The 19,995-nt window shown below is 41.2% G+C and overlaps 1 protein-coding gene and 1 non-coding gene across 2 annotated transcripts; both read left to right on the top strand.

Annotated features, from left to right (window-relative positions):
• Positions 1 to 4,002: 4,002 nt before the first annotated feature.
• On the top strand, positions 4,003 to 18,452 carry CSTA (cystatin A). Its single transcript, XM_036446568.2, has 3 exons — positions 4,003 to 4,262; positions 14,869 to 14,970; positions 18,255 to 18,452. The coding sequence occupies exons 1-3, from the start codon at positions 4,197 to 4,199 to the stop codon at positions 18,381 to 18,383; spliced, it is 297 nt and encodes a 98-aa protein (XP_036302461.1). The 5' UTR covers positions 4,003 to 4,196; the 3' UTR covers positions 18,384 to 18,452.
• LOC118724997 lies at positions 6,131 to 6,237 on the top strand. The gene has a single exon (XR_004989765.1). It is a non-coding gene; the product is annotated as a U6 spliceosomal RNA (small nuclear RNA).
• Positions 18,453 to 19,995: the final 1,543 nt, after the last annotated feature.

Below are 19,995 nucleotides of genomic sequence, written 5' to 3'. Positions count from 1 at the left end.
GGATTTTCTGTAATCCCCAAGCTGAGCCAAAAACTTAAGACAATTTGTGACATCTTCCTCTTGAGTGAGCACCATGTCATCCACATTTGCTGTTTTCAGTACATGGAGGGGGACATTCCATGGACGGCCATCTGCACAGCACCCCTGAGATTATCCAGCAAGATACTTACCTATCTCCAAGAATTGTCAAGCACCTGCCAAGCATTACAATGAAAGAAGCACCTTTCTATGTAGTAATGTAGAACAATATCCAAAATATACAGTTAGGGGTAAAGCAAAGTATATAATAGCTTATGTAGTAGGGTTCCATTTGTAAAAGAAAAGTATATACGCATGTGTATATATGCTGGTGTCATTAATTATTTACATACTAGAGGCCTAGTGAATGAAATTCATGCATGGAGGGGTTCCATTAGTCCAGCCTGCATTCTCTCCAATCAGGCACCCCTTGGGAGATGTCTGACTGCCAGTTTAGGCTCGATCCCATAGGGATTGGCAGTCAGACATCCCTCTCACAATCTAGGACTGCTGGCTCCTAACCACTCATCTGCCTGCCTGCCTGCCTGCCTGCCTGATCGCCCTTAACCATTCTGCCTGCCTGATTTCCCCAACCCCTCTGCTTGCCTGCCTGATTGCCTCTAACCTCTCTGCCTGCCTGCCTGATTGCCCCTAACTCCTCTGCATTGACCCCCACCACCATGGCTTTGTCCAGAAGGAAGTCCAAAGTCCAGAAGATGGCCAGTTGACCCAGTCTAATTATTAGTATATTACCCTTTTATTATAGTATAGATATACTATATAGGATAGTTTTCTTAAATGAGGGGGAGTCTTTTTCAGCAGGAGGAGATGCTCTTTGCAGACAAAAATGCATAATCTCTATATCTGAACTGATAGCCAGCCATATGCCAGGTATATTGCCAAACCAGTTATTAAAACATTGAACCACTTTCTTATACCTTACACCAAACAGCTGTTGCCCTTAAAACCCCTCCCCAGCCCCCACTTCAGGTTCTGCCTTCACAGTTCACCCAGATTAGGATCTGATTGGTTGGTTTCTATGCCCATCAGTGTCAAAAGCTCCACCTCCTAGGCAGCCATTGGCTCTTTTGGGAAATCCAGAAGGCCCTGCTAACAGCTGTCTCTCCTCTGGACCTATCTCCAGGCCTGATCTGCAGCCTCTCTCTTTTTCTCATATCCTGGCCAGCAACCTGCAGCGGCTGATGATCAGGCCCTGCCTCTATTCCTGGGCCTCGCTCTGGGCCTGATCCACAGCCACCATGCCTGCCTCACCACATCTATCTCCCCACCACCACCCTCTGCCTGTCTGCCACCAGCCTTTCTGTGATAGGAGCCTATGGGCTGTGGAGAAGAGACCAAGAAGTGCTCCATGCACTTCTTGGTGACCAGTCGTCCATCTGGTCATTTAGTTCATGATGGCCCTAGGCTATTATTAATATAGACTAGAGGCCCAGTGCACAAAATTCGAGCGTGGGGGGAGGGTCCTCTCAGCTCAGCCTGGACCCTCTCCAATCCAGAACCTCTCAGGGGATGACCTACTGCCAGTTTTGGCCCAATTCCTGGGATAGGGCCAAAACTGGCAGTTGGACATCCCTCTCACAATCCAGGACCACTGGCTCCTAACTGCTCACCTGCCTGCCTGCCTGATAGCCCCTAACTGCCACCCCCCCCACCATCCTGGTTGCTCCTTAGTGTCCTCCCTGCTAGCCTGTTTATCCCCAACTGCCCCCTACCACTGGCCTGATTGCCCTCAACTGTCCCTCCCCCTGCCAGCCTGGTCATCTACAACTGCCCCCCACAAGCCTGGTCACCGCATGCAGCCTGCTGGTCAGTCATTTGGTTGTCTCTCACTAACCCCCTGCCTACCTGGTCACCCCATGCAGCCTGCTGTTTGGTTGTTACTATGAGGGCGTCATGACCTATATGCATATTACCCTTTTATTAGAATAGATTTATATGTGTAAATAATATCTCTGCCCAGCTGGCATGACTCAGTGGCTGAGCATTGACCTATGAACCAGGTAGTCATAATTAGATTCCCAGTTAGGACATATGCCAGGGTTGCAGGCTCAGTTACCAGTGTGGGGCATACAGGAGACAACCTACCAATGATTCTCTTTCATCATTGATGTTTCTATCTCTCTCCCTTCCTCTCTGAAATCAATAAAAATATATATATATTTAAAATAATAATAATATCTCTGAAAGCTAAGTGAAACCAGTGAATAGAGCAGGTAAGGGATAGAGTGGTTGAACTCTCTTATTCCTTTTGAACACTTTTACCATATGTATATGTTACATATTCCAGAAATTGAATAAAATAACACAAATAAATATTCACACATGCAAAAAAAATTACTTTTAGATAAGTTGCCTGCAGATTCCTTCACACATATACAAAAGGGGGAAATGAAATATTATTTACAACAGTAAAAAACTAGAAACAACCCTAACCAGTTTGGCTCAGTGGATAGAGCATCGGCCTGTGGACTCAAGGGTCCCAGATTTGATTCCGGTCAAAGGTATGTACCTTGGTTGGAGGCACATACTCAGTAGGGAGTGTGCAGGAGTCAGCTGATTGATGTTTCTCTCTCATCAATGTTTCTTACTCTTTATCCCTCTCCCTTCCTCTCTGTAAAAAATAAATAAAATATTTTAAAAAATTGAAACAATCCAAATCTTCATCAACAAGGGAATAAGTATGTAAAATATGGAATACCATATAACAGAAAGAGCAAGTAGAGATGATAGATAGATCTATCATAGAATAAAGTTAAAGAAAATTAATTAGATTCATCAGTATATAAACATGGAGCGACAAATATGTTAAGTATTAAAAGCAAAGTATACAATATACCAGAGGCCCAGTGCATGAGGTTCATGAACTCAGGGGGTTCCTCAGCCCGGCCTGCGCCCTCTCAAAGCCCAGAAGCCCTTGGGGGATGTCCGACCAGGCCCAAGCCATTAGTTGGACATCCGAACACTGCCGCAGAGGAAAGAGAGGCTCCTGCCTCCACTGCTGCATTTGCCAGCCCTGAGCCTGGTTTCTGGCGGAGCAGTGCTCCCCCTGTGGGAGTGCACTGACCACCAGGGGGCAGCCCCTGTGTTGAGCGACTGGCCCCTGGTAGTCAGTGTGCATCATAGCGACTAGTCATTCTGCTGTTCAGTAAATTTTCATATTAGGGTTTTATTATTATATATAGGATGTCTAGCATGCGATTTAACATACTAAGTCAAAATACAAAAATAGGCCAGAAGGATACCAAACTCAAACTGTAAAACTAACTGGGGGAAGCAGAGTGTTGCTGTAATATTTTATTTCTTAAAAACAACTACCAGAAAAGATAGAAAGTAAAATGACAAAATGTTCAAAGTTTGAATTCTGGCTAACAGGCATATAAGTGTTTGTTGCTTTATTCTTTGTTTTTCTCTATATTTTAAACAGTCCTAGTAATGTAAATAGATGTAAAATACAATTATTCAGCCATGGTTCTTTACTTTCTTTTTTTTTAATATATTTTATTGATTTTGTACAGAGAGGAAAGGAGAGAGATAGTTAGAAACATTGATGAGAGAGAGTCATCGATCAGCTGCCTCTTGCACACCCCCTAATGGGGATATGCCCACAACCAAGGCACAGGCCCCTGACCTGAATCGAACTCGGGACCCCTCAGTCCCCAAGCCAACGTTCTATCCATTGAGCCAAACCGGTCTCGGCAGTTCTTTACTTTCTTTATAAAGAATTTTTTTTACTTTAGAAAGTTGAGTAAATTCTAAACATTCCATCTTGATAAAAAAATAAAACTTGTGTAAGAGGTTTTTGGGGAACTCTTGCTGGGGCTTCAAATTTCCACTCCTCAGATGCAGCAGGATGGAACCATCCATTGTGAGAGAAGGCAGGGAGTGTGACTCCTGCTAAGGCATGACTCCTGGGGCACACCCACTATTCACCCTCAGTCCCTCCTTCTTCTGAATTCCTGTTGGCTGTTCTGTTGAGGAAGCAGGAAGACTTGTCTCAAGGGATCCTCATTTCCCTGGTGCCTTTTGCTCTTTGGGAAAAATAAAGCATTCTGTAGGCGGAGCTTGTGAACAACATCTTCTTTAAAAACAGGAGTCCCCAGGCTTACCTGACCATTTCAGTTCCAGTATCCTACCTGGCAAAGAAGCAATTAGCCAAAATGATGCCTGGAGGTTTAACTGAAGCCAAACCTGCCACTCCAGAAGTTCAGGAGATTGCTGATGAGGTGAGTTGATGTAACCCATGGAGAAAGGTTTGATCCAAAATCTTAGTTCCTAGGTTGGCCATGGGTGATGTGGGATAACTTGAAAATCAGAACATTCCTGGGAAATGTATAGTTTTGATCAGGCTTTTTTTTTTTTTCTTTCCAACTAAAAGTCTTTTTAGATGAAACCTCTGATAACCCCAATTGTGAGAATGATCTGGAGAAAGCCATGTGCCTTCTCCAGGACTCAGTTTCCTCATTTGTAAAAGAATCATTTTTTATTGGATGATCCCTGAAGCTTTTACAATGTATGTTCCTAGGATTTCTAACTGATGAAACTTTTTTCATCTCACCGAGTGAAGTCAACGTGTAATTAAAGTCTGAGGTTATTAACAATTTGACAAACTAGACTTCAAACTCACTGCAGAGAAATGTTTTCAAATGGTTGAATAGAGAACAACCTTGCAAAGGCAATCCACTTACTAATTTCCTACACACTTGGCCAAGTAGACAATGTTTTAGTCTTAGTATTTAGAAGATGATTAACTATTGAGATAGTAGAAAAGAGAAGTGGAATAGTCTATGGTGATTCTGAAATTGATCGTGGTGAAAACAGAGCTCTAAATGCTTTTTAGCAAGTTGATATGTTGTTTCTTTTCTAAGTGCTGTTTGATTAGCTATCCCTCCTATAATAAAAGTGATTATATTGCATATTTTATGAAAAGAATAATATATAAATTTTATATTTATTTTAGGTTTGTACCATTTTCTATTTTCTTGTATCATTCTTTCTTCCTTTTCCTCTCCAAAGCTTCATTCTATGACACTGTTGGGCCAACAAGATCAGCTTCTTGTGTAAGTGGAAGAGATGAGATCCCCTATGTTAGAGCCCTGGAAAGCTCCCTAAGAGATCCGATGCCTGGAATTCTACCATACATTCTTTGGGGCTCCATATTTCTCTTCTAAGAGTCCTTTAGAAAAACCAGTACCGTGGAGCTTTCTTTTTCTTGGAGATGATAATGTTAAGTCATCAATAATTTCACTTGAATCCCTGTATCAGGTCAGGATTCTCAAACTTGGGCACATGAATCGCCTTGGGGGCTTGTTAAAATGAGATTCTGACTCAAGTAATTCTGGGATGGGCTTGATATTCTGCATTTACAATGAGCTCCCTGGTGAGGCCCATGCTGCTGCCCATGGCTTCACTGGCCAGCAGGACCGGAGATCCATAGTATCCTAAGAGACCTATGAGAGATGGCCTTTCTAAATGCAAAGTGCTGCCCAAACCTTCTCAGTGTCATTTGTGAGAGGAAGATAACATCTTTTGTCGTGCCAATCTCAGAGCTGTAAGGACTAATTGAGATAACTTGCATAAAAATTACTTGGAAAACAAGAAATAAATAGCATAGGTGAGGCATCACAATTACTTACTTCAATTTTTTTGCTGAAATCAGCCCTGACCCTAGGAAATCCCTATGAGACTCTTCAAGGATCAGAACTGTAAGGGGTTGGAAGATAATAGAGATTTAAAATATAGAAGGTGCAGAAGATTTTAATGTTAATGATTTTTAAATTTTTATTTATTTTTAAAATATATTTTTCTTGATTTCAGAAAGGAAAGGAGAGGGAGAGAGATATATAAACATCAGTGCTGACAGAGAATCATTGATTGGCTGCCTCCTGCATGCCCCACACTGGAGATTGAGCCTATAACCTGGGCATGTGCCCTAACAGGGAATCAAACCATGGCCTCTTGGTTCATAGGTCTATGCTCAATCACATGGCAATTTTAATGATTTTTCAAAGCCTGTCTTGGTTAGCAGCAATTAAAAAAAAAAAAAAAAAAGGAGAAGATATTAGAAAACTTTATGGTTAATAACACCCATCTGGTGCTGGATTCGGCAGTACATAGACTAAAGTTGGAACGATACAGTAAATATTAGCATGGTCCCTGCACAAGGATGACATGCAAAATTGTGAAGCATTCCATATTTTTTTAAGAAAAAAAGATAACATCCATCTGTAAGCCAAACCTTAAATTATAAACTTAATTTCAAAGTGTGTTTCTTACTGCACATCTCAGGCTCCAATCTTGTCAGAGAGTAGAATAAGGGAGGGGTATTTACAGTAGCTACATCACCCCAGAAAGGTACTTTGCAGTTTTTGTTTTGTTGTTGTTTTTAATATATGTTTATTGATTTCAGAAGGGAGGGGGTGGAGGAGGGAGGAGAGAGAGAGAGAGAGAGAGAGAGAGAGAGAGAGAGAGAGGTCAATGATGAGAGAGAATCACTGGTGGGCTGCCTCCTGCACACGCCCCATGGGAGATCGAGTCCACAACCCCGGCAGGTGCCCTTGATCGGAATCAAATCCTGGACCCTTCAGTCCCCAGGCACACACTCTATCCACTGGGCCAAACCAGCCAAGGCAGTACTTTGCAAATTTAAAAGCTTTCTCCTCCTTTCAACCTCTCATTAGATCTTTATAACCTCTGGGGCAGGGAGGAAAGGCATCATGCCCATTTTTCAGAAGACAAAGCTGAGATTCAAAAATGTTAATAACCACCTAGTGAAGAAGCCAGCCTATCTCCAGATATCTGACCACCTGCCTTTTCTACCCTACAGTGGCAGGAGCATGGAGAAGTACAGGGGGTGAGGCAAATATCCTGGGAGATAGCATGTGGCAAATCTGCTTCTCTGTGCAAGCAGCAGGCCTCAGATTTAAATCAATATGAGAAAAGGGTATCAATGATTCTTTTCTTAAATGTCTCTTCTGTGTTAGCACTATATTGTATATTATAGAAGGTACAGAAGGACTGTAAGGCATGGCTCCTGCCCTCAAGGAGTTTCCATCCATTTAGGGAACATATAATAATAACACATAAAATAATCTCCAGTTAAGTACATTTTTTATAATCATAGGCTTTGGACCAGAAACGACATTAGAGATTGCTTGTCAAACCTCCTTACTTTCAGGTGGATAATTACTGTGTGGTAATGTAGTTCAACTTTTCAGGTGTTAAACTTCCAATTATCATTTATCTTCCCTCGCACAGAGGAACCTTAGGGAACGATTTCTGATTAAGTGTTGGAAGATAGAGGAATAGTCCATTCAGAAGCACTTTACAGTTTAGGAAGCACTTTCACACCAATTATATCATTTGTTCCCCCACAAGCAACCCCAAGAGGCAGATGTTACTATAACCACTTTTAAGTTAGTAAGTACAATCAACACCACCAAGATAATAGAATTAGTTAGGTAAGTCCCCCGGCAGGGTCAGGCAAACCACATACCTAGTATGATTTGAGGGAGTCCCAATCATTTACCTTATAGGTTTCTTTGATTTTTTTTTAATGTATTTTTATTTTGAAAAAATCACCTGTTAAAATGCAGGTGTTCTTGAGGGAGCTGTTGATCAGGTTTCCCTGTTCTTACTATTGGGTCGGCAACTAAGTACTTGCGGATTTTTAAAAAATCAAAGACAACTTTTTCATGGAACTAAATAACTTTATTCTGTAATGTATTGCCCATTTTGATCAATGACCTTTTGCCATCTTTCAGGCAGCATCATAATCCCACGTTAAAAAAAACTTCTGGTTTTTATTAGCAAAAAACTGAATCAGGTACGATTTGACATCATCATCATTATTGAAATTTTTACCATTCAAGGAGTTTTGTAAAGATCGAAACAAAAAGTAATCAGATGGTGCAAGGTCAGGACTATATGGTGGATGTGGCAAAACATCCCAACCAAGCTCCATTAATTTTTGCCGAGTGACCAAAGATGTGTATGGCCTTGCATTGTCATGATGGAATACAACACCTTTTCGATTTGTCAATTCGGGCCGCTTTTCTTCAACTGCATTGTTTAATTTCGTTAGTTGTTCAATGTAGACATCAGAATTGATCGTTCGGTTGGGTGGTAAGAGTTCAAAGTAGACAATTCCTTTGTAATCCCACCAAACTGATAACAAAACCTTCTTTTGATGAATATCAGCTTTTGATGTTGTTTGAGTTGGTTCACCTGGCCTGCTCCACGATCTTTTCCGCTTGATATTGTTGTAAACAACCCATTTTTCATCGCCAGTTATCAGTCGTTTTAAAAATGGATCATTTTCATTACGTTTCTTTAGCAAATCGCAGCTGCTAATGCGCAGTTGTGTTAACTGTGATTCTTTCAGTTCGTGAGGAACCCATGTATCGAGTTTTTGAACATAGCCAAGTTGTTTTAAGTGATTTTCAATGCATGTATGTGATACATGAAGCTTCTCTGCAATCTCACGTGTTGTACTGTGACAGTCCGAATTGATTATTGCTTTGATTAGGGCGTCATCAACTTCAACTGGACGACCAGAGCGTTTTTCATCTTTGAGTGAAAAATCACCAGAACGAAATTTGGCAAACCAATTTTGACACTGCCGTTCTTTTAAGGCTTCGTCACCATAAACAGCACATAACTTTTTATGAGCTTGCGATGCGTTTTTCCCTTTGCGGAAATAAAAAAGCAAAATATGACGAAAATGTTCCTTTTGATTTTCCATTTTTCAACGAATGCCAAACGAAAACTACAAAACAGATCAAAAAACTTTTTTTACTGATTAACAGCTGAATAGCCAACTATTAAATAACAAAATGTGTTTTACATTTGTACTACGTCTGCAAATCTAAAAATTCAACTGAAGCCATATATGTGTGAAACCCGCAATTACTTAGTTGCCGACCCAATAGAGAGCTTCTTAGTGGAATGCCAACTGAAGGAAGAACCCCATTGGTGAGGTTAGGGAGGGAAAAAGAGGGGGAAGGTCATCTCATAGAGAAGGGAAAGCATCAAAAAATAAATGAGCCCTAGCCAGTTTGGATAGAGCATCAGCCTGTGGACCAAAGGGTTCTGGGTTCGACTCCAATCAAGACCACATACCTTGATTGCAGTCTCCTTCCTGGCTCAAGCCCTGGTCTGGGCTCACTCAGAAGGCAACCAATCTATGTTTTTCTCTCACATCAATGTTTCTCTCTGTCTTTCCCTTTTTCTTCCACTCTCCCTAAAAGTCAATGGAAAAATATCTTCAGGTGAGGATTAACAAAAATAAATAAATACATAAATACATAAATAAATGCATAAAATAAAATAAAAAATAAGTGATAACTGTATATTCAAGGAATTTGATATCACAATGAAAGAGGGATGTTAGATGAGGTAAAAAACGATTAAACAAAGAGTTTGGGGTTCAGAAGATGAGCATTTTTTGAAGGGAGAAGAAAAGAGTGTCTTCATTCTGAAGATAACAGAGACTGGATAGTCAGTGCAGAATCATCACCAAAGAGTTTTAAGGGTACTTGGGACCAGAGTATACCTGAAAGGAACCTTCTCTTCCAAGATTCTCTATATTACTTGAGCACCTTGGCTGCACCCTTCTTCTATCCTCTTTTTTTATTTTTGAAGACAAGTTGTCACAAAATAACAAACCTAGTCTCATCATTCAGAAAACATTGATTATGTACACAGTACTGTGTGAATTGCTATGGGGAGAGAAGAGGTTTAGAGGATATAAAAATAGTCCTCCCTCAGGAAATTTACAAAATAGATTGGAAATAAGAGATAAACACAGGAAATAAAGAGCATACATACCTCACCTATGAAAAGCCATAATACAGGGTGGGACAAAAGTAGGTTTAGAGCTGTGAGTAGGTGAAAGAGTTTATTCTTGTATTATGATTTATGTACTATTATGTTTTTCACACAAACAACTGTACACCTACTTTTGCCTCACCCTATAATTAAGGACCAAATGAATAACAACTTGTGCACCATTATCTTATTAAAACCACTGAGTAAAAAATAGGAAAATGTTTATGGACAGGAAAGAAATGTTATTTCAATAATTATTTTTAGAAATAAGAGCTATTATTACACCTGCATGGGCACATACACATAAAACACACACACACACACACACACACACACACACCCCTAAGTCAACCTGATTACTGAATACCATTTCTGAAATACACACTGATCATGATTTCTGTCTGCCAGGACACTACACAAACACCTCATCTGCATACCATATGGACACACCCCAGGGCTTAGCATGTCATGGCACTCACTCACACACAAATTTGTGTTCTACTCTGTCTATAGCCTCCCATCAATCACCTCTCCCACTGCCCCACACCCAGAGAACATGCCATTCAGCCACCTACATCAGAACACACAGAGGCCCACCAGATCACTCACCCAGCCTGGACCTACGTGGGTGGTTCCATCCTCTCCACCCTGGTTTCCATGACCCGGTGAGCCTGTAGCATTCCAATCCTCAATTAAAGACCACTCCTACTGCCACCACTTCCTCCTAAGCTTCTACTCCAGGTTCAGGAAACTTTGCTCAAGTAAGATGCAAAATCACAGAAAACTGAGGACATGTATGGGAGTGGAGTGGGGTGGGGGAGGGGGGGGCAAATGGGAGGATGGACACATAATACCTTGATCAATAAAAAAAATTTTTTAACAGAATAAAACACAGAAAGCTCACCCATTATAAATCTCTGAATTCATGCCAACAAACAACCACTACAGAACTTTGGGGCTGCCAGAACATTATCTTTGTCACATCTTGTTGGTTCTTTTCCAGAAACACCACAGAGATGGAGTTGAACCTTATGTCTCCTCAGTTCCTCAACCCCTCCCATCACCTTGGCCCCTCCAGCTGGTGTCTCAGTTCCTCTCTTAGAAGATCGCAGTCATACTGTGTAAGAACACCCCAATTTGCTTAGTCACTGCTGATCTCACTCCTCCATCCAATCTCAGACTGTGTCCTCCTTTCTTAAGCCCTCCTCTCTTATGTCACACGCCATCACTTCTTATACACCAGGTGCCATGCCCCAGAATTCCCCCTTCCCTCAAAACATAGACAACAAATGCCCACAAGTCACCTCTCACCAGCCCTTCTGTACTTTCACACTGCTACCTAAACGCCCCTTCCTTACTCTCTAAAACTTCCCCAAATATGGCCTATCCATGTTGCCACCATTACCTTTCCATCCATTCTTTCCTAAACCATGCGTAATTCATACGATTCTGCAGAATGATTGTAGGTAAGATAAACTCCTGGGTGTTGGGTGCAGTGTGGCTGGAAACCTCAGATGCCAGGAAACTAACAAGGTGCCAAGGTCCATGCTCTGCAGCAGTAAGAAATGCTGAACAGCCCGGGGGAGATGTGTTTCACCAGATCTCCTCCCTGGCAGCATCCTTCCCCCAGTGCGGGCATGAGCAGTACACCTGCACTGTTTCTTCCAGTGTCTCGGCCACCACCACGCGTGGTGAGCTGAGCAGGGTGAACACCAACCGTGTCCAGCTCAAGGTCTGTCAGTTTTCCACCAGATCCTGACCACTACTCCTGTTACTCGGGCTACCTGTAGCTGTGTCCAATAACAAAGGCAGGGTTGAATCCTGTATGGTGTTTATTGAGGAGGCCAGCCAACCAAGAATACAGGAAACTTGCAAACATCCAAAACCTGTCTTACAGCAAAGTCTAGGGGACAGGATTACAAAGGAGAAGGGGCTAGGTTGAGTCTGGGAGCACCTGGAGGTCCACAGAATTCAGCTATTGTTCTTGGTCTTCAGACAATGAGATGATGGCTTGACCATGCTAAGTGGTTCTGCTTGCTTGCTGGGTACATTGTACTTTGTCCTCAGCCCAGTTACCTCCTCGATCACTTTACCCGGGATCAAAGGGAGTGCGCCGTAAGAAATGGAACTTAGAAAAACTTAACCCTCTGTTCCCATATAAGAAAGGTAACCCTCTGATCACATAAGTATAAGTATTCTAGGATTTAAAGTTAATATGATTATTTTTTCAGATTAATTCAGGTGCTCTATCAGATTATAGGATTCTCCCCTCTTCCTCTCCCCAATGCCCCAACTTCACTCCCAGCTGGCATTAACCTCTTAGCACCCATTCTGGGGGCCTCTCAGCACCAAGTTGCTTTCTGAAACAGGTTTCACTGAGCAGCTTCTTCCTACTCTCCCCCTTTTCCTGTCCCTCAGCTTCAATCTCATCACCCCAGGTTCACAGCATCCAACACTAGAGCATACAAATCTGTTTTACTGGAAACAGGGAGTACGGCTACAGGGAATAAGTGAGTAGCTCCTCCATACCCTCAGGCTTCGCTTCTGCGAATTCAACCACCCCCAGATCAAAAATATTTTGGAAAAATAATCCCAGAAAGTTCCAAGAAGCAAAACTTGGATTCGCCACTTGCCAAGCTCTATGGCGAAAACACAGGAATGAAGCACGTGTTAACCTATAGGCAAACACGGGCTGAGTGCAAATACTGCACTACGCTGTCTTACATAAGGAACTTGAGCATCTGCAGATTTGGGCGTTTACAGGAGGTCCTGGAACCAATGCTCCTCGGATTCTGAGGGACGGGTGTACTGGGAACCTAGAATCGGGGCTCACACTGGGCTAGGAGCCAGGTCACTAGCAGAAGGAAAGCAGGACCATCAAAATCAGCTCTCATGGAAAACTCTGGACTTACAGACTGCAGTGATACAACAGAAAGGTTACAGGTTTACATATGACAGGTACAAATAAAAACTACCGATACGTGATAAATACACGACCTGTAGCTATGTCCAATAACGAAGACCAGAAACCAGAAGGAGGACAGAGAGCTGCAAAAAATAAATCAGATACTTAAGTTGTTAAGTGAGGAACTTTAAGTAACTATAATTAGTATTTTATCAGCCTTAAGCAGTCATCTTCTCACAATGTCCGGTTCTTTGTAAAAGAGGTTTAAATAGATAATTTTGAGTTTTACGTAGAGATTAACCCTTTCCAGCTCTTTCTAATGTGACTGGTACACAGTGTTGGCTGAAAAGGGTTAGGACAGGACAGCAGACAGTAACCCCTTTTCTTACTCAACTTCTCTCTCCACTCTTGCCCATTGTTCTCCTCTCTCTCCTGCACCCACCTCTTCCCGTTTCTGGTTTTTGTTTTTTTGTTTTCTCACTCTTTGTCGTCTTTCTTTTTCCATTGGAAGCTTCTTTTATCCTTCGCAGGATTACTGGAGAAATGAGTGGTAGGTAGTCCACGAATGGTTTAGCCCTCAAAAGTGGTCTGATAATGCCTCGTTTGCAAATGTCTTCATCTTTGAAAACGGCTCTGGTGGCCAAACTGAGGCAACAATAGAAAAGTATTCAAAACACTTAGCCACTGATGGGAAGGCCTGGATGGCCTCGAGAGGACCCCAGATGTACTGGAGGCCTGACCAGAGCTGTGTACGCACATTAAATGCCTTGGGGAAGGGCAGGGAAGCAGGGACCCAGGAAACAAGGCAGAGCAAGTAAACCATTTATTTCCCTGTAAATACTAGGAAAGGATTGAGGTAAAAGGGACACAATCATACAAATATAAAGAAAACAGAAGATAGATAAGGGCCGCCTTAGAGATGCCGACAAAACTTTGGAAGTTGAAAACAGATGAACATTGGAAAATGACTGAGCCATCGAGACAGAGCCTAAGGCACAGAGGGGACCATCTGAGCTAGAAGCAAGCAGACTCATAGGCAGAACTCCCAACTACCTCAAGCACCAGACACTGACTAAGGGAGTGCTGGTGTGGGGCTAAAGCCGAGAGGATTGCTCAGAGATCTGTATGAGGAGCAGTTAGACTCCTCTCTCACTGTCCTCCATCCGACAAGACAGGCTACTTCCTGTCCTCCAGCCCGGCCTCTGCTGGAACTTCACTGTTAGCAGACACTGAGTCAGAGAGACCATGGCGGACGCTAGCATAGGAGGCCCAGCTGAGAGCAGGAATGAAGGACCTACACTGAAAACTTGAATTCGGTAAACGTTTCCATATAGGATTTGAGACTCTTGCTCCCTTCTCTGGTTTGGTTCAGGAATTCTGGCATCTAATTCTAAGCTTATATTCCTCTATGGTAGGCAGAATGATGGCCATCACATTTCTGAATCTTGTAAATATGTTACCTTACATGGCAAAGGGACTTGTAGGTGTGATTATATTAAGGATCTTGAGATACTATGTTTGCAATTTTGAGTCGGGATTTTTTTTTTTAATGAAGTCATAATTATTGCTCTCCCTTTTTTATTAATCAAAGGCATATATAACTATTAGAGTTTTGCCAGTCAAAACATTACCATATTACCTTATTACCATATCTCCACATTGAGTTGATGAACATGCAACCTAAAGCAACAAAATTTGATCTTTCAGTTAGTTCATACATATCTTCCTTTTTTGAAAATAGGAAAGTAGCTCATAGATCTCACTGTCATCATTTAGGTACTTGAGATCTAAGATGTGTAAATCACATAAATGAAGCCCAACATGGTTTGTTTTTAAAAATATATATTTTATTGATTTTTTTACAGAGAGGAAGGGAGAGGATAGAGAGTTAGAAACATCGATGAGAGAGAAACATCCATCTGGTGCCTCCTGCACACCCACTACTGGGGATGTGCCCACAATCAAGGTACATGCCCTTGACCGGAATCAAACCTGGCAGTTTTCAGTCCACAGGCCAGCGCTCTATCCACTGAGCCACACAGGTTTGGGCTCAACATAGTTTTGATGATGTGTTTCTTCTTTTCTTTTCTTTTCTTAAGGTTAAGCCGCAGCTTGAAGAACAAACAAATGAGACTTATGAAGAATTTGAAGCTGTAGAATACAAAACCCAAGTGGTTGCTGGAATAAATTACTACATCAAGGTTAGAGTTTAACATCCACTTTGGCACTAAAGGACATTGTATTTCTCACTTTATGTGAAGCTCCCTGTCACCTCTAATGTATTATCTGGTCCTTTTCCTTGTCCTAAATCAAGATGCCCACCTACCATACTTCCTAAGTAATAAACTCTCAAATTTAAAAGCTGAAGGTACAATTATTCCTTTTTTTGTTGTTAATTTAGAAAGCCTTCTTATATTGATTCTTAACTTAGTTTCCACAAGTCGTGTGGAAAAGGATCTCATAAAGTGCAGGTCCTGTTTAGCTGTGGCGATGACTACTTCATATGTGAAGAGGGAGCCTGAAGGCCTGATGGGGCCAGGTGCTCTGGTGAAGCTTGCTCCACCGCAAAGCATTGTGGTTCTGTGTGTCCTCAATTAAGGGGACTAAGGAACGACTGGAATCACTAGCTGGGGAAATAATTTAAAGCACCTTTTCCCTATTTGCATTTTGATTAATAAATTTAAATAATCTTCACAACTCAAATAAATGGACTCTATTTTAAATAACTTAAATGAATAGATTAAACTTTTGGCACTGAAGGTTTAGTTTAAAGCAGTGGAACATTAAAAAAATAAAAATTTAAAATTAATTTCAGAGAGGAAAGAGGAAGGAGAGGGAAATAGAAACATCAGTGATGAGAGAGAAACATTGGTTGGCTTCCTCCTACATGCCCCATACTGGGGATTGAGCCTGAAACCTGGACATGTGCCTCACCGGGAATCAAACCCTGATCTCCTGGTCACTCAACCACTGAGCCATGCCAGCTGGGCCATTAAAATAATTTTTTTATTAAATACATCTATATCATGAAGTAAATGATTTATTGATCAGGTTCCAACTGAAGAAAAAACTTGTATAGATACTGGAGAGGAAACCAATTCAACAAGTCAACCATAGATATTTGGGAGCCATTTTTGCCCTTTTGTATTGAGGAGATGATAATTCTGATTTAATAAATAATGACATCCCTAGCCAGTTTTGCTCAGTGGATAGAACATCAGTCTACTGACTGAAGGGTCCCAGGTTAGATTCTGGTCAAGGGCACGTGCCTGGGTTGTGCACTCAATCCCCAGTGGGGGCGTGCAGGAGCAACTGATCAATGATTCTCTCTCATCCTTGATGTTTCTATCTCTCTCTCCTTCTCCCTTCCTCTCTGAAATCAATAAAAATATTTTAATGGAAAAATAATGACAGACATTCAAACGTATTTACTTCATCTTTACTAAATTATTTGACCAGGGCACAGTGTGGCTTACTTCTATTTAACAAACAACTACTTAAAATATAAAAAATTTTAAAAATGTGTTTAGCAATGGAAATAGCATAAGTGCTATTAACCAGCTCAGCATGAGAAAATCACAGTACTGGTTCATGTAACTGGATTAGCCCAGTTCTACCAAATTTGAAATCCTGAAATATGCCAGGCCCAGGGGTTGAGCACAGGAATGAGGGCCTGCTTTCTTCATAGCTGGAAAAGAATGCTTTCCAAGGAAAAGGTGATTTTATTCAATAAGAAACATTTCCTCCAAATTGGGATCATTAATACTTTTTAATTAATCTAAGTGCATAACTTTCACATATTAATTAGCTCATGTATTTCTTTAAAAAACTCATCAGAAAACTATCTTGAAATTTTTCTCCCTTAAGTTACGTGCCAAAAAAAAAAATCAAGAAAAAGATCACCTGTCCAGTCTTAACCAGAGTCTCTTCTCTTCCCTTCCCTTTTCTTTCCCTATCCTTTTTCCTTCCCTCCTCCTTCCTTCTGCTATCAAATTTCTCCTATTGGATTATAGCTACTGACCTCAATTTCCTCAGACTTCCTGACAGTCTAGCTGTTAATACCTTTGCTCTGAGCCACTCTCTTGATTTAAGGTTTTGCTGTTGATGTGACCTTCTCTGCTCTTTCTCAAGTACCCATCCAGAGGCAGGTGGTTTATACTTGCTATTTTTATTTTATTTTTTATTTTCTTTATTGATTTAGGTATTACATATGTGCCCTTATTCCCCAATACTTATTATTTTGCCTATTGTATTGGATGGAGACTCAGCTACCAAGTCAAATAGGGCCAGTGAATTCTGATATTCTTGTATGAATGCCAGTTTAATGGGGATTATAAAATTTTGTCATTCAGTAAGATATTTGAAGTAGAGTTTTAATTTAATCACATTTTCTAAATGTTACAATAATTGTTATATTTTATTAAATTCATTTTCTATTAAAAAAAGAAAAAGGTGAGTGATAAGAATGAATTATTGTGAGGTTAGTCCTGGGTTAGAAGCCTTGCATAACTTGTTCTATTAGTCAAAACCTGTGTGATTGCAGCTGCTCATCTTCTCTGAGCCTTCATTCCCTTATCTGCACAAAGCAGATAATAACCTACCTTTGCAGAGTTTTGTGTGGTAAATGAACCAAAAGTTTACTGAGCATGTAGAATGTACCAGGCATGTTCCAAGAGCTGGGCTTGTATTATCTCATCTAATCCTCTCAACAAATATATTGGATAAGTATGACTATTTTTCTTGTGTTACTGATGAGACAATTGAACCCTGGGAAAGTGAAGTAACTAACAATAAAAGCAGAACTCAGCCCTAGCCATCCATTTTGACTCAGTCGATTGTGCATCAGCCTGCAGAATGTTCAATTCCAATCAAGGGCTCAGCCGGTGTTGCAGGCTTGATCCCCAGTAGGGGACATAGAGGAGCCAGCCGATCAATGTCTCTCTCTAATCATTCATGTTTCTATCTCTCTCTCTCTCTTCCTCTCCCTTCCTCTCTGAAATCAATTTAAAAAAAAAAAAAAAAAAAAAAAAAAAAAAAAAAAGCATAACCCAGGGAGTCTGATGTTTAACTATTGCCTCTAATAGTAAATGCCAAGGACAATTCTGGGTTTCTTCCCCCTTCTTAAATCATGTGGCAAATAAAATGTTCCAATTTGGGAGTCAGAATCACCAAAAAGGTTGAAACTTGTTTTTTGGGGGGTTTTTTGTTTGTTTGTTTGTTTTTGTTTTTTGTTTTTTTGCTATGTGCATCTTTGAAAATGAAATGCAAATATAAAATAAAACACACCTTAGGGCCTAAGCCTCTTGTCATGCCTTTAACCTGCCCGTTCTCTCATAAATTAAGGTGACAGGCTTATGAAAGCGAGGGGTCTAAGAATGCTATTCCAGAAAAGCCATTGCAGTGAGGTCTTGAGAGGCCTATAGATTCTCACTTGTCATAGATCCATGCAAAATAAATCTCCTTTCCCCCCTTTTTTATCTTTCAGGTGCGGGTAGGTCAAGATAGTTACATTCACATAAAAATATTCAAACCTCTTCCTCAACAGCAGCAGTCTTTGAAACTCACTGGCTACCAGACAGACAAAAGCAAGGATGATGAGCTGACGGGCTTTTAGCAGAACATTCAAAAAGCCATTGGATTTCTTCCATTAATGATGGAATTGCTAATAATTGTTAAAGAAACTTTCCTTTTGAAATAAATTAATCCTTTCAATTCCCTGACTATTGCATTAAATAGTAATTATCTTTTCTTTCTGAAAATCAATGTTATTCCATTAGAGCAAAAATTCCATACAGGAGAAGCCAAGATGGCAGCATAGGTAAATGCCTAACTGCAGCCTCAGACAATTTCAAAAAAATACAACTAAAATATAAATTGGACATTATCCAGAACTACAGGAAAATTGACTGACTGGAAATTCTACAACTAGAAGGAAAGAGAAAACCAGAAGGAAAATCAGAGGCGCTGTAAAAGTCTAAGGTACAGAGACACAGTGCACGCGTGGGGAGAGGACGAAGCCGGAGAGGAGGGGGAGGCTGAGGGCCTGGATGGCGTTCCCTAGTGGGAAGAAGATAAAAGCTCCAGACTGTGCTGAACCACAGTTCCGACAGCACTGAACCCCAGTTCTGGGCAAGACCCTGGGGACCCAGGTTCATACAGAGGGAATCTAGGCTGTAAGGCAGAAAGGGGAGCGGTGACAGGCAGTCCAGGAGGCACACTCGTTGTGCGCAGAGGACAGACTGTTGACTGTGCCGTGGGATTGCCCTAGTGGGAAGGAGACAAAAGCTCTGGACTGCTCTGAACCCCACTTCCAACTGCACTGAATCCCAGTTCCAGGCTCAGTAGGGGAGTGACTAGACTGTCTGGTAGCGGGCAAAACTCGAAGGCACCTTTCTCTCAGAGGTGCTTGCAGTGAGTACCGAAGGACACTGAGGAACACTGAGACTCAGGTACCTCATAGTGCAGGGCTGAGGGAAACCAAAGCTGTAGGCTCCACCCTCAAACTCTGCCCCATCCAAGTTGAGCACTTTTGCAATTTTCCAAGTCTAGTCGAATAAGGCTGTCTCCCGGCATAGACACAACTGATCCTCACAGACAATTGGCCTGGAGGCCAGTTCCTCCCAGTGATACCAACAACAATCAAGACTTAACTACAACAAGGCTGTACACACAATCCACAAAGGGGTGTACCAAGAGTGTCCACCTCAGGTAACTGGACGGCTGACCCACTGAAGCATATAGGACACCTTAGCACACAAAGCCACCCTACCAACTCAGGAAAGCAGTAAAAATGCTGAGACAAGCAAACAGATCACAAACAAAAAAACAAAGGACAAAAAGTGACTGGATATAGAGTTCAAAACCAAGCTTATGAGGTTTTTCAAGAATTTCCTAGAAAAGGCCGATAAAATAAACAAGATCTATGAGGATAAGAAAAGGGATTAACTAGAAATAAAGAATACATTGTCTGAAATTTAAAAAAAATATATATTTCACAGAGTCCTAAAAACAGAATGGAAGATCGTAAGAATCAAGTCAAAGATTTGGAACATAAAGAGCCAGAAGACACTCCTCCGCAGAAGCAAGAAGACAAGAGAATCAAAAAAATTGAAGATAATGTAAGAAACCTCTGGGGAAACTTCAAGAGAACCAACATCAGAATTATGGGGTTCCCAGAAGAAGAGAGAGAGCAAGATACAAAAGAATACTGGAAGAAATAGTGACAG

This window comes from Pipistrellus kuhlii, unplaced genomic scaffold (assembly GCF_014108245.1).
Source record: "Pipistrellus kuhlii isolate mPipKuh1 unplaced genomic scaffold, mPipKuh1.p scaffold_m20_p_2, whole genome shotgun sequence".
NCBI classification, from domain to species: domain Eukaryota; kingdom Metazoa; phylum Chordata; class Mammalia; order Chiroptera; family Vespertilionidae; genus Pipistrellus; species Pipistrellus kuhlii.
The sequence above is the reverse complement of the archived record's forward strand: the minus strand, read 5'-3'. Positions and strand labels throughout refer to the sequence as shown.

Bases quoted from the DNA above. Each gene is read 5' to 3' on its own strand.
- CSTA (XM_036446568.2), top strand. From the start codon at position 4,197: ATGATGCCTGGAGGTTTAACTGAAGCCAAACCTGCCACTCCAGAAGTT. The intron at 4,263-14,868 runs GTGAGTTGATGT...TCTTTTCTTAAG, and splicing joins TTCAGGAGATTGCTGATGAG to GTTAAGCCGCAGCTTGAAGA. The intron at 14,971-18,254 runs GTTAGAGTTTAA...TTTATCTTTCAG, and splicing joins GAATAAATTACTACATCAAG to GTGCGGGTAGGTCAAGATAG.